This window comes from Chironomus tepperi, unplaced genomic scaffold (assembly GCF_022539635.2).
Source record: "Chironomus tepperi strain 1889 unplaced genomic scaffold, CSIRO-AGI_Ctep_v1 contig_376, whole genome shotgun sequence".
Lineage (NCBI taxonomy): Eukaryota > Metazoa > Arthropoda > Insecta > Diptera > Chironomidae > Chironomus > Chironomus tepperi.
This window is the reverse complement of record NW_027226498.1, coordinates 1,588,785-1,604,533: the sequence shown is the minus strand read 5'-3', so window position 1 is coordinate 1,604,533 and position 15,749 is coordinate 1,588,785. Positions and strand designations below refer to the sequence as shown.

At 29.0% G+C, this 15,749-nt stretch overlaps 1 protein-coding gene across 1 annotated transcript; it reads left to right on the top strand.

The window, feature by feature from the left end:
* The first annotated feature begins 9,479 nt into the window (after window positions 1-9,479).
* LOC139095934 (uncharacterized) lies at window positions 9,480-15,046 on the top strand. The gene is made up of 2 exons (XM_070647500.1): window positions 9,480-10,147; window positions 14,063-15,046. The coding sequence occupies exons 1-2, from the start codon at window positions 9,891-9,893 to the stop codon at window positions 14,859-14,861; spliced, it is 1,056 nt and encodes a 351-aa protein (XP_070503601.1). The 5' UTR covers window positions 9,480-9,890; the 3' UTR covers window positions 14,862-15,046.
* The last annotated feature ends 703 nt before the right edge of the window (window positions 15,047-15,749 follow it).

The following is a 15,749-nucleotide window of genomic DNA, read 5'->3' as shown; positions in this document are numbered from 1 at the left end:
GTTAGATGCAAAATGGATAATTAGTAAATAAAATTGTGATAAGGTCAGCAGTAGTCAGATGGAAAGCTTTTTGTAGTAACCAAGGACTCATATCGGAGTCTTAGTGCATTGCACTGTTGTAAGATTTTATTTGATATAACACACTTGTCCAAACTTTGTGCTGCTGCACACTGATGAGTTTTCCAAAAAATCGAAAATTTTCAAACAAAAGCTCAATGAAAGCATCACGAATTCAAGCTGCATATGTTCATGCCATGTTTTTAGTTTTTCGGACTAAAGTTAGGATTTCAATTTAATATAAAATAATTTTGAGCATAATTATTGGTGTGTTGCTAAATATTTTCGTTAATGAATGATGTTCCGCAAAAAGTTTTCTGCAACTTATGTGTGCAGTGGCTCAAAAATGTTTGGACAACACTGACACGAAGAATAAAATAAAAGCGTGTAAAAAATAAAGTACTTTAATTTGTCAACTACAAAAAACTTTATTCTGCATTGAAGTACATAATGTATTTCATATCAAGTATTTAAAACTCTTAATTGCAACCCACTTCATAATATTAAGCATATTCTGCAATTTTATAGAGAGTACAAATTCAAAATGTAAAAAAAGAAAATAAATAATAGTTTAAGTTATTTTTTTTCTTGTTGCAGCATTAATATTAAACTGCACTGAAAATACTCGTAAGTGCTTATATGCAAAATCAAGAAAATTTCTCTTGAGAATATGATAGTAAGCTCATATTTGAATGAGAGCTAGATAGTTAGTAAGTTATGTGTATAAATACCATGAGCTGAAACTACAAAAGTGCTTAATAAGTGTTTACACTTTGCATAAATCTTTTCCATTAAAAGTGTCCTATCAACTCTGTTGTTTGCGGAATCTAAGTGAGTTTTATAATTGCCAACAAAATCTACTTAATAAGTCGACTTCATGAGTCTATGGTGAAGAGTAGAAAAAGAGGGATATAGAGAACGGAAAGAATATAAATAAAGGTTTCAATAAGACGAGTATTTCATCTGAATCACTATTAATATATAAAATGGGAAAACTGAATCTCTCGAGTATCTTATTGCTCCTTCACATCGGCTTGATATGCTCGTTATTGAAAGTTTCGAAATGCTATGAAAACATTCAAGTTAAATGTGAGTAATTATATCCTTTTCTCATGCTACCTGATATATTTGTATAACTTTCATTGGAATAAAGCTTCTCGACAGAGGAGTTTTATTCATTGTATATTTTTATTTTTATTTTTTCTTGTATATCTTTCCAACTTTGTACATATTGTGTTCAATTTGTTAGTCATATAAATCTACGGGTTTGTATATATGTACATATGTATGTACGTATGAACTTGTATGGTATATTTGCGTAGATACGTGTGTATTTTTATCATAATTCCACTTTACTGTAGTATACCACATCCTCATGAGAATTTACACTCATTCAGGATTTATTGCCATTTATTTCTTTTTCTCTGCTTAAGTTACTTTATTTTTCTTCTTCCCGTTTTCTTCCTTTTTTTTCGTTCTATTATTCATTAAAACCCAACCATCGCGATAGCAATGGCGTTGGAGCAGAGAGGCAGCTTAGGAACATTTGCTGTGGAGAAAATTATTGAGAAGATCCAAAGTAGAATGCGTTATGGATTTCCATTAATAGGCATTTCGCCTTTAGCTCCACTTAAATTAAAGGATCGTAATAATACAGTCAATTTATCATTTCTACAGTAAGTATCAACCTCTCTTTCTTAAGAAGAAAAGAAAAGATGGAAAGTAAAATAATATGTATGGAGGTAGGAAATAGAAAAACATATATAGACATGGTTGAAGTAGGTGGAAAAGGTTAGCAATTTAACGTCATATAAAAGCTTTTTGCTTCCATTTATCAAAATAAGTTGTTTCGAAAAACAAATGCTTTAATTGCCGAGATCATCCCACAAATAAACAATAAAGTTTTTACTACTTTATTCTATTTTTATTTATTTTTTTTGTACCTCCTGTATAGATTTAATTCATCCCTTACAAAAATTCTTATAGATGGAATTGATAAATTCAATATTAATTATGTAAAGTTTAGTTGGAGAGATAAATCAATGAACTTTTCCCTTACATTTAATGACTTGAAATTTAACGGAAGTTATTTAGGAAACGGAAAATTTATCAGCTACGTGCCATTACGAGGAAAAGGAAATTATAATTTCAATATAAATAGTAAGTTAAAAATAATTAATTTTACGTATATAAATAAAAGTAATTGGAAATTTAATTTCCACAGACTTGACAACTAACGTCACTGCATTTGTCATGATAAAACGTTTACGAATGCAGATAATAAATTTTACTGTTGATTCAACTATGGAAAAATTTAAGGTAAAAATAAATTTTCCATATTCAATTATTCCAGCATGTCAATTGTATTTTATCAAAACTAGTTTCCTGATATTGTCATCAACTTTACTATTAGATATGTAGTTTTAAACCTATTTTTAAATAATAATTGTGCTCTAATTTAAGTCCAACATAACTGGCCTAATTGGTGAAAATCGCTGGACAACACGATCGATAAATAAAATAATGAATCGTCTGATTGAATTGATAACAACTAGGATATTCGTTATGAATCAAAGGCTCATAAACTCTGCAATAAATAATCTGATTGTCCCCAAAATAAATCAAATTTTGACCATGTTCTCAGTAGTGGTGCCAAATACAAAATACGTTAACAAAATTGATGATGATACAGCAGTTTACTTACAGGAACTAGATGATAAGACAATTGTTCAATATTTACTTAAGTATCCTATTCCTACAAATGATAATTTTAAATTTTTCTAAATTTATTAATTTGTTTTATGACAAAAATTTTTGAACCAAAAGTACGAAATTAATGAGTAAAATGTATCGACTCTTGTGCTTAATAAATATTAATTCAGGGGCATAGTAAGAAATTTTTTTATGGATCGCAAAAACCCAAGCAATTTAAAGAACCTCCAAAAAAGGAGTTTTGACTCACAAGCCTCATCCCACCTCCCTAAAAAAGCCTCTGTATTAAATTTAGACAAACCTGAAAATTAAGATTGAAAAAATTCACAACACTTAATAAACGTAAAAATGTATCATTATCAGAACAAACAATGCTATGCAATTTACCAAAAAATAAATCTTTTTGATAACGCTTACATAAATTAAATTTCTGTAGAATGAAAAATTGTTTCCCATTTCCATAATTTCCTTTCAGTTTAAATCATTACTAATTTTAACATAGATAAATTAAAATGAGATTTTTCCGCAAAATTCATTGACACGATATTAAGTTGCAAATTACTAGGGCGGCCATTTGTTGTGTTTTTGCTCGGATGCTGCTGTACTTTTCACTCTTGTTGCTGTGTCTCGACATATGCATCAATCTTCCGAAAGTCTTATGGCCACCCTAAAATAACGTTTACACCTCTAATCAAAATGAATTTGTGTAGCTATATAATTGCGTAACTTTAAAAAATTATACATTTTGGACTAGTCCATAGTTATAATTAAGAGAAAAATTATTTATTTCCTACTTATTTTAAGCAACGATTTTTCAAACTTTTATGATGTGGATATGAATGTAGAAAAGAATACATTTTGCAGTCAGTATCATAGTAGTCAAGCACTTTCTACATATAAAAGACACAATTTCATATACAGATTCCGATACATAAAATTTTATTGATTTATTTTATTCATGCAAAAATCATGTAATAAATGAATATAGGTAGGAGAAATTGAATTATTTCATACAACCTCTGACAATTTATCTGCATACTTTGTTTTAATGAAAGAAAGTTTATACATTTGTAATATTCATTTTAAAAAGGTTTTAATTAAGGCAATATCAACATGAAAATTCTATATTTTCTACCGAATTAATTTGTGTCGCTTCTGCCAATTTGCTATGTCCGTTGGCAGCAAACACAGGCATTGAGTAAGAGGAAGTATCCAGTGTTTTTGTAGCAATGCTGTTGATTATAATTAAAGGATATTGAGTTTGCATGTATTGGGTACATAGAATATACGAAATATCAGATTGTGGATACATGTCATGCCTCAATTAATACATGACGTAACTTGTAGATGCTGCTAAATAAATACTTTTCACATCGATTTTTTTTCATATTCGACATACGACCTGACTTTTTCACTTGAAATTTCGTTTTTAATCCTCTGCAAAAATGCATTTGCATATAATGAAAGCAGATTATCGCAATCTATATGTTTGCTTTTAATCATTGAAAAATTAATTGCTCTCACATTGTTTTCATTTCAGAAGCATTCCATTTATTATTAAATTAAACTTCTTTGCAGGTCAAATTGCTTTATCAGTTTAATTTTTTTTTTTTATTTTTAAATGCTCGTGCTATTTATGAATGTAAATAATCTTCAATTTATTTTTGGGCAATTTAAATTCATTAGCAAACCTTCAACGACGCGTCTTTAAAGTTGTAATAATTTTGAGAGATTTACATTACTAACTATTTATTAATAGCCGCATTGCATATTTCACCGATAGTGCTTAGATTGGGATTAAAGATTTATAACGAGTTTGGTTTACATACATTAAAGACGTATGATAGAAGTCATTGGCAGCTCAAAGTATTTCATTTTAATCACATATCGCAATAAATCAAAGAACAAGCTTTGCCAAGTTGATATTCAATTTAACATTTTCTTTTATTCTCTAAACCATTTATGAGCGATGGAATTTCGCTACAGCTCATATCGATAAAATATTCCAATCACAAGACATCCATAAAAATACTAAAAATATCGAGTGCTTTACACGTTTAGCACTTTGCTAACATTTTATATGCTTCCATATGTCATGATAATTCATTAAAATTTAATGGATATACATTCAGCGGAAATAATACCATTTTGAATAATAAAGTAGAAAGAAAGGAAGTTTAAGATAATTGAAAGGTGATTTTACATGTTCTTATTCATTTTATTTTTATTAATTATAACAAGTCGCGGCTACACAATTCCGGATTTTTTTATTGATAAATATATTTGCGTTTAATTCACTCGATTGCTCTTCTGAGAATCAATTTAATGGGATTTTGAGATGCTATTCTTTTCACAAGTATATTTTATAATTCATTGAACTTATCATTCGGACATTAAATTTCCTCGCATGTTATGAGAATAATTCATGGATTAAATTATAACGGAAAAGTTTACCGGGTAAACAGCCCTTTTATGATCCGTTTTTATTACCATATTTTTTTGTTGCAACGAAAATCAGCTAGGTAGATGATTTGTAACCATAAGAAATATTATAACTTAATACGTTAAACACAAATTTTCATTTATCTAATATTTTTTGTTGGACTTATCTGCTTTTAACACTAAATCTATCACACTCTCAATATTTTTCTCTTACGGTTCACTCTCTCAAAAATCCTCTCTCAATTTTTCAAGAGAATTTCGGTTAAGCAAAAAAAATAATAATAACAAAAAAGACTCCCGGCTTTTGAGAATGAGGAAATCAATGAATGATGTCCGTAAACACATTGTTTGAACGTGTGTAAACATGATTCTCCTTTCCATAGCGCTCACTATGCTTCTACATTTCATTCTTAATTTAATTTGATTCTTAAATTATTAAGGTTTAAAAATTCAGATGATATGAGGAAAGAATGATTTTTGGAAATAACAGATTTGAATAACATTATACCGAATTTCAACTGCCATTTACTTAACAGTTTCTCAACAGCTGTTGAACATTCGGCATATCATAAAATTAGATTTTTGTAGCTTTACAATGGTTTTAATTGTTTAATTAAGTTCACTAGAATTCAGGATCATTATGTTCATAATCCTACAGTATCCATTTGGGATTATAATACCGGTCCGAAGTTTCTATAAGGAGTTGAGTTATTAAAAACTTTCAAAACCGCAATACCGGAATTCCAAAATTAATTATGAATGCTGTTGTACATGAGTAGACTTTTTTATAAACATTTTATGACAATTTTGAATAATTTCTTTTTTGGGGTTTTTTAATCATGACTTAATATATTTTAATTCTGTGTACGGAAAATACATTTTCGTTGGTCACGAGTAACCACACAAACAAGTTTTAGAAATCTTTGAAATTGGTATATATTTAGCGCTTATTTTGAGGATACCAAGATATGTAATTAAATTTAGAAATCCTTACTTAATTGCAAGGATAATACAAATGATTTTCCATTTTCAAGAATTGCTGATTTCAATTCACAGTTAACCATCTAAAAAAGTATTCATTAAATTAATGAGTAATCATTCTCATCCAAACAATTTAATTGAAAAGCAGGGAAACAATCGCTCAGTGTTGAAGAGTAAGAGAAACGTCATTGAAATGAGGGTAAATCGTCAACAGCTTTTAAGTAATAATAAATAATGAAAAAAATTCCTGGAAGCATGTTAAAATTTTTATTTCATGTTAAGCCAGCATGTACAATACACAGTTGAATATTCTTTTTTCCATTTACAGCTGTTGCACAAACAAAGCAAAATTAATAAGAAGAAAAGAAGAGAAGTAAAATAAAATGAAATAAAGTAATAATAAAGTCAATTATTTCGGTCAGTTGGCAGAAAGTCATATTGAATACAGTTTGAGTGTCAACGAGTTCCAAGAAATTTTACTATATATGATGATTATAAAGAATTGAAATGTTTACTACCATGGACAGTGTATGATTATATTATGATTATTATTAAAGACGTGGAATGACATCACAAAAAAGGACAAGAGTGTTAAAATCAATTCAGCACTATTAAAATAATAATGATATATTTATGTCATACATGATATTTGATACGGTCACCACAGACTTTTCATCTGTGTCTTAATTAACCATTTAAATTTATTTTACTTGACGATAAAATTCTCAAAAGACTTACTAATTAATATCATTAAATATGACATATTTATCCAACCGCAAGAAAAAATGTTGGTCCACAAAGCATAGTGGAATGTCCGTTTCATTACTTCACACATTCAAATTTCTACGAATTTTTTTTTAAATTTTGTGGCATTCAAAAACGAGAAAGAGAAAATTTCACAAAAAAAAATAAGAATTCAACGAAACGATCTCACTTCGGTATTCTTTCTTCTCTTATTCTATTCATTCTTCTTCCTTTTTTTTCTCTTCAGCTCAAGCAGCTTTTCCAAGAAATTGCTTTTGTTCAATAACAATTGTTATTATCAATTTCTTTCCCCTATTCCTTTTTTGCGAATGTTCTCTTGGTTATTACTCACTTTTTAAAGACAAAGATCCCTCTTGAGAAAATAAAATAATGAAATATAAAAAAGGCTAAATTGAAAAGAAGAAGAAGTAGCAAAAAGAGATGTTCTGTATGGATGATCATTTTATTTATTTCTTTATTTAATATTTCACAGTTTTATTTTGCTTATATTTTGAGCCTTTTTAATACTAAAGGGAAAACTTTATTTCTTAAGAATAAGAATAACAATAATAATAATTGGCGGAAGGCTCGAAGACAATAAAGATGAATACAAGAAATGAAAGAACTGAATGATCTCCGAATGTTGGATAACTGTGTGCGCATTTCAACTCTTACTTAAGACAGACACACTCATTGTGTGAATTTGAGCATCTGCTTTGCTATTTTTGTTGATTTAAATCATGTAGTAAATTTATTTTAACATTAACATGTACATCAGAATGTAAATGATAAGACAGTAAGTAAATTCAAATGGATGCACGTGTACAATATCACGGTCAAAATGCCGGTTTGGGGAAAAAACTACAACAGTTTTGGAAATTATGCTAAGAGGAGACGAGTTTTCGTACTTGAGATAGCAAAGAATAGATAAACGTCATGTTATGCACGCTATAAAGCATTAGCCATTATTATAAAAGATTTCCTTCGCCATTCACTAAAAAAGTATGCAGAAAACAAAAATGAACTGAACGAAAATGCATAAGAGCAGAGGAATAAATTCCGATGAAATCAATTTTCTGGAATCCATTCGGCGAAATATCTTTTCATTTCGCATTTTTATTTTTATATTGTATGAGAAGGAACGAATGAGTGTATGAGAAGAAAAGTGTAGTCATGTGGTTTTTATTTCTCATATCAAGATCTTCCTGCATTATGGCAAGAACCGTTGAAAGCAAAATTCGCAAAAATTATCATTAACTTTAAACAAAAATATACAAAATAAATGAAACAATTCTCATTAACCATAATTCTCAAAGGAATCGATTTTCGCCTGAATACTTTACAATATCTTTTGGTTCTTCATTATATTATGTTGCTGTGTGGGGCATAAAGTAAAATATTTTACTGATTTTTTGACATGTTTTAAAGAAACGATGAATTGTTCCACAGAATTTTTGCTTTGTTAGGCTTTAATATCTCAATTCCTTTATGCATTCTTCCCTTTTATCCAACTTCTGTCAAAATCGTTTACCTGAACATCCAAATGCTCTTTCTCAACTGTCCTTTTTGGTATGCCAATAAAAATTAATATCTTATCTCTCTTTACGCTTTTTTTCTCGGTTCTTAAGGTGCAAAATACTCTTTTGTATTTCAAGGATTTTAAGATATGAGTAGATTTACAGATTCTTGTATTATTGTCATTAAAAAATCCTAAAAAAATAAATAAAGCATTAGCAAATCTTTGTAAGCATGCTTACTAGGTAGCTTAATATTACGCATTGTCCGATAGACTGCAAGTCTAGATTATATTAAACCCCGTTCAGCATAACGAGGTCGAACGTTAAAACTTGAGTTTATTAGCTTAGTGATATTATTTATTGTTTTCCTGGGCTAATAAAAATGTAAAAACAATTTCACGTACAGCAATTAATGATTTTTTAATTTCCGTGCAATCAGCCATAATATTATAACATCTTGGATTAAGGGAATCTACTTGAAATTCCATTTTATCTCATAAGTAATTTGCCAATTAAAAACTGATTACTGTATAAAAATGCGCTGATGTCACTAAATTCTCAATTTTATCTTGTTCATCTCCAATTTCATATTGAAGGCCATGAAAGATTGTAATTTGCTTTAACACCTGTGGAAGGCTGGTTTTCTATTCTTATTCTAATGGATTAAGTATCCTTGAATTTGGTCCTTGTAAAAGGTAGCAACACAACTTAAGAAGCAATATTTGCATTTTCTGGATCGCATTTTATTGTTTATTTTTCTTAGAAAATATGCCTTCAGGCGTTGAGATATTTATGCATCTACAGAGAATGAGTAATGTTAATTTTTTATGGTTTCTAAAAAAGTTTTATGTGTAATAACCAAACTATGTAAGCGTGAAATAAACGAGAAAAATGAAATTTTGCAAGAAGTAAAACGCAAACAATGCGAGAGTATCGAGAGAATGTGCTGCATTTTTCCTCTCTCTACAAACAAAACCTCTCTCGCAGCAGATTTTGCATGAGAAACGAACAAAACACATTTTTTAAAATAGTCACACATTACTTTCAATCGTTTACCGGCAGTCAATGAATAAAGTCGAAAATAAAGGAAGCTCAAATTTAAAGAATATAAATGTTTTAAAAAAATAATTATTATTCTCTACCAAAACTAGATAAGACTTTGTCGATAACGTTCGTTTATTTTCTTATAACAATAATACTAAGTTATTTTTATCAAAAAATTTGCGTTTGGTGCTCGATAAAATGTGTCAATGAATTAATTTTCGGAAAAACAAGATTGACATTATACATATTTCGATGAAAAAATACAAATCATCAACGTAATTTTATCGGAAACAAACAGTGAAAGCAGAACGAGTCAAGCAATATTAAAATAAAAAGATATATTAGTGTCATATACTCAAACACAAAATAAGAAAACCCAGTGACTCAGACAAAATGACGCAAAGACTGAAGATTTCTAATAAAATAAATGATCTCATAGGTAGCTTATTAGTAATGATTTCATTAATTAGTGTTACAAAAGCCAACAATAGTGTCACATTAACTGATCATTGCACTGATAGGAGATTTGTTAATTCACTTAACACAACATTTATGCAATTTACTAAGGAGACTGTTGATCAAGAATATGCTGTTGAAGGTGATTTCAAAGGACTTCATTGCTGTGCGAAAGGATACCGAAGCATTGAATGGTAAGAGGAAAAGTTCTTTTAATTAAACATCAGAGATAATAGAATAAATCTATGAAAATTCGTTCATTATTCAAAAAATTATATAAATGACGTCCTGAAATGTTAAGCTAACGATATCCCTCATTCTAAGAAATTTCCACTTCAGTTCTTTATCTCTACGCTCGCTTTGGTGATTTGCTTCCTTTCTCGCATATTTTAAAAATCATTCGTCCAACCTTTAACCCAATATTGTAGAAAAGGTTGTATGCTAACGAAGGTACATCGTCCTATGATAATATGAAAAAAGAAAAACTTCTCCAACGTTCTAAAACTTTTGCAAAATTCTTGGAAGATACAGAAACCCATGCATAAATTGTACACGTGTAAAATTGGGAGAAGGAGAAATGAAAATGTGGCGAGATTCAGTGGGAGAATTCTAAGAATTTCCCTATCGACAAATGTTCTCTAAATGCTTCATGCGCAGAATCCAATTATTTTTATTCGTACATCAACATTTCTTGTATCGAAAAAATGAGAAGCTTGCAGAGAAGACTTCTGAGAAATTGAATAATATAAAATGAGATTTATATAGCAACTAAGAGAGTGTTTTCAGGAAAATACTTTATACATCTTTTATATAAAATCCTTTTAAATCTGAAATATAGTAATGATGGTAACAAACTCATATTATAATTGCTTTTTGCAAAAATAAGCACATAGAAAGTGCTTCAATTTTGTTTGTTTTAAAAATATATTTTCATGGTCAATCCAATTAAGTGTCTTGCAACAAGAAGGAAGAGTTATGAAATAATAAAAAATTTAAGTTGGGTGTAAAATAATAATCTGATTGTGTTAAATGTCATGAACTTCACATACGTAATTCTTACCCCTTTACAATTGGATCAAAGATCCTGAAGAGTTCAAAAAAGCATAAGCAGAGGAATGAAAATTTTACTCGTTCTATTACTGGAAAATGATCCTATTAAGTACAGCATTAAATTTGTTCCTTCCTTACCTTTCCATTTCAATGCTCATTTACGCTCGATGATAATACAACTTCGTTAACATTGACATTGACTTGCTAAGCAAATAATTCAGTGAAAAAGCTATGAGATGTATTTTCCAGGTATTGACAGGTACCAAATAGATAGGGCATAAAACAATTAGAAAAATTAAACAAAGAAATGTGTTAAATAGATGAATAGAAGACGACACATTCATGAAAGTGATATTTTCGTTTATTTTTGTTGATTCATCAAATGTATGTACTACATGAGGTAATGCTATGAGAATTACTTTTCAATTGAAGCTTGCATTTCATATGAATAAATTGTTTTATTGCTTAATGACTCTCTAAATTGTATAATTAACACATAAATATGACAAAATTATTCAATGATCCCAAAATTTATTATGCTTAAATATTTTATTTTTGAGTCAGACTTTAATAAACGGAACCAAGGACAGTTTCCGCTTGACATAATTTCCATGAATAGCATTTTATTAAAATTAATGCAGACTAGTTCCGTTTAAAAAGAAAACAAATGGGAGATCATGTTTATTAAAGGATAGATCTCAGATGAGACATTTTGCATTATTCGTCATTGTCTCATTCGTTGTCATCGTTAGCAACATGTACTGATTAATTTGATACTTTAAATATTGACAGTTAAGTTCCCATGGAAAAAAATTACAAAATATATTAAAGTTGAGACAAAGAGCATAAATAGGAAGACCCACAAAGTTCTTTACTCTACATGTGCAGTTTATTTCTGAGAAAGCAGCTCAAGTCAACGAAGCAACAAGGTGTGAAATGTTCATTAACATTCTCGCTTGTGTTAAATATTTTCATCACATGTTAACCGCAATGAAGAATAATATGATATACTGATATGGAGACACACAGGAAATTTTCGTATTTCTTTGGTTTCCGATCCATTCATTAAAGCACCTCTGTATAATTCTCTATATACATACATATTCAGCCTCTTTAATTCACGATCTATAAATTACTCATATTTTGAAAGCATTAATTTGTGTATATTGATGTCTATCACGAGGAAAATTAAATGAAATTTACGTGATTTATGGATATACCTAAGGCTAAAAAAATTTTTGATTATATGTTCATGCATTCTTATTTTGCAAATTGCGAACATAAAAAATTGCACTATATCGGATTTCACGTCTTTTTACTATCTTTTTCTTTCCATTCTTTCGTCAAACACCAGCGATCATAATCATATAGGTATAAATGTAAAAAATTCTTTAATACTTGTTTTGTCTTACCTCACAGTTATGACTAACAAGTAGTTTGGTTTTTCTTGCAGCTATATTTTAATGTTGAAATTTTTGCTCATATTTGCCACGATCATACGAATCCTTTCTTTATTCTCAACTTTCTTATGAATTTTTCATGAGTAAAATATGAGTTGCATTTTGTTATATCTTCTGACGTATGTTCGTACCTCTATGTGATTTGGATGGTGATATAACAATGATTGAGAATTATTCACTCCTTATCAGTTTAAAATACCTGTCGTTTACGTAGTATTACGAAAATATTGAGAGACGTAAATGTTGGAGTTTCTATTCTTTTGATGACTCATCAAAAACGTGTTCTCTCAGGAAACTTTTATGACATAGTATGTACGAATGAGCAATGAATATCGAAAACAGAAAATCATTTTGACATTTCTCATGTCTTAAAAAAGAAGAGTTTAATGATCAATGGTAATGCTATTTCATCATATTGTTCCTTCTTGTTGAAAAAATCTCAAATGACAGCGACCCTTTTATCTATTTTTTTATAAATGATTATTCATTTTTAGTGGAATTATGCCGTTGAATTAGAAAGAAGTTTCTTTTTCTTTTTTCTTCATTTCTTCTCTTCACGATTCTTCACGTTGTTCTAAATCAGTGATGGACAACCTTTTATTTTTTCCGGCATACCTTGGTGGTACGCCAAGATCGAAACCGCACACAGCATCCGGCTCATGGCATTTTTGGAAATTCCTCTATATTGTGCCGCGGCACACAAGTTGCCCACCACTGTTCTAACTTGAAATTTATAATGAAAAAAGAGTTAAAAAAATTCTGCGGAAATTTCTTCTTCATATTCGGTTTTCTGTTGGGAACCCTTTATAAATGCAATTCATTAAGGCTGTCCATCTGCTTAATTTTTGTTGAGAAGGCAATGAATTTTAAACAAATATTTAATCAAATAATCAAATAAAAAATATTTGAAGAATTTCAAGAAACCGCAAGACTGATGACGCATGAAGCATAACGAACAACTTACGCGTGTTAGGATTTCCCAGATTTACTTTTTCCACTCAAGACCAGATTTTCTGAATAAACCGGCTAACACGTAACTTTTCAAGAATTATAAAATTAAATCAATTTTATTTAAATTTTTAATTTGTTGCTATCAGCTAAGAGATTCCTATAAAATAATTTTAATCAAATTCAATGTGATATTAAGTTAAAAAAATCAAAATCATGTGAATTTTACATCATTCACACCTTATCATTCTTTCAACATGATAATAACACAAAAATAATTGTTGAGGAAATACACGATTGATTGTAAATAAAATATTTATTTCACAATTCCATGAAAAGTTCGTCATTAAAGATTGCATCACTGATTACTCATTTCGCTAAAAATTTCTCGTGGTAATATTTTAATTATAGATAAAATTTATAGAACATTTAACCTCGTTGTTTTTGCTGTCTATTAAAAATAACATTCTACATCAGGCATGTCTGACGTTAAACTTCTTGAGACTCTGTTAGAGAAATTAATTGCATATCTTACCTTATCTTACTTCTGATTTATATTTATCATCTACATAACTTGCTTTTAATTACAAATACATAAATGTTGCGTAATAAAAATAATTAATTAAATTTTTATTTATTTTTTCATTAAAGGTTAAAGGATGGCAAAAGTTATCCATGGTCATCAGAGGATACATCATCACTAATTGTATACCCAGATGCAGAAAATCAAACAATTTTTACAAGAAAAGCCTCAAAAATCGACGAGGGAAAATACACATGTGTTCTTAGAAATGCAACACACAAATTGGAACATCACATAGAGTTAAAACTCCAAAGTTCATCGCCTGATATTCCCTTAGCAACATTTAAACCTGTCGATCAATTTGCAAATATTGATGGATCGGCGAGATTCTATTGCGAAGCATTCATAGGAAAGAAAGCGCTTCCAAATATTGCAATCAGTATTAAATGGTATCACTTAACTGACGATAATAAGATACCATCCACTAACAATATTGACGAATTAATCAAAGAGGAAGTTGTTTATCGTGAGGATGAACAAATCATTGGATCATATTTGACAATATTGCCTGTAACGTTAAATCACTATGGAAGATATTTATGTCGAGTTGAAATTGGAAATTCCCCAAAACATCGACTAGATATGTCAGCATCACTAATAAATGCGCTACGAATCGAAGCAAATGCCAAATCAATACTTACAAATCCCGTTTTTCTTGGATCATGTGCTGCTATAATAGCTCTCATCACATTTTTTCTTATATTTCATTTTACAAAACAGAAGTGGATGAGTTGTGTAGACTTATCAAAAGCAAACAAAGGAGATGTTAATTTTAACATCAGTTCTGCCCCACTTCATTTCACAAAGTCAAAAAAAAGTAGTCAAAATGAATGTGACGATATGAAAGTAATGATTGACATAATATAAACACATTCGAATAACATCATAGATAAGCAATCTATGTACATGTTTACATCATCTATATGATCTTTATATGCTTAATTCGTTTATCTAAATTATATTTCATTTTTAGTAATTTGTAAGATATTTTTAATGTCATTAGAATATATAAAAGAATAAATAAATGTCTATAGAATCCTTCTTTCGGCTGTGATGAAGAATAAAATAATCATTAGAATAATTTAACAATGAAATGTAAAGTAATCAATGATAATAAATGAATATTCATAAGTATTATTACGTATTAAATTAAACAATGTTTTTTAATAATAATATATTCTATCCAAAATCTATTAGATATTATCATTAAAGTCACATTTGCTGTATATTGCAACATCTGAGGAATTACTGAGAAATTTTAAATGGAAAATTATTGGGCTGATGCATTGACAGAACGTTTTCAGAGAATTTAATAATTGAATTCATGTTAAAACAAATTAATATTATTATGACATGTTAAATTCGCTCACAGTTGCTGAACAGAGCACAAATACATTTTTGCTCAATTATTGCATGTAGGTTGTTTATTTTCCAAGAATTTTCGACGTCAATTTCTTGCTATATCTCGATCCATCTCGATTAATTTATTGCTATTAATATGTAAATTTCAATTTCATTGTTAATTTACAGGATCTGATCTATAATTTATTGATTTTGAAAAATAATGATCCATGCTTACCTCTATTCTAATATTGGATTTTTTAAAACTATTATAGTTTAGACATGCTTTAAATGTTTTACGACTTTAGTATATTTTTACCTCCTGCTTTACATATTCATTTGGAGCTATTTGAGATTATAATTAAATCCGGGAAAAAGCTCTGCCTCTTAAAAGCAGTTGCGTCAAAAATAAAT

Excerpts from the sequence above, each read along its gene's own strand:
- LOC139095934 (XM_070647500.1), top strand. The coding sequence starts at position 9,891 with ATGACGCAAAGACTGAAGATTTCTAATAAAATAAATGATCTCATAGGT. Across the intron at positions 10,148-14,062 it reads GGATACCGAAGCATTGAATG|GTTAAAGGATGGCAAAAGTT; the intron begins GTAAGAGGAAAA and ends TTTTCATTAAAG.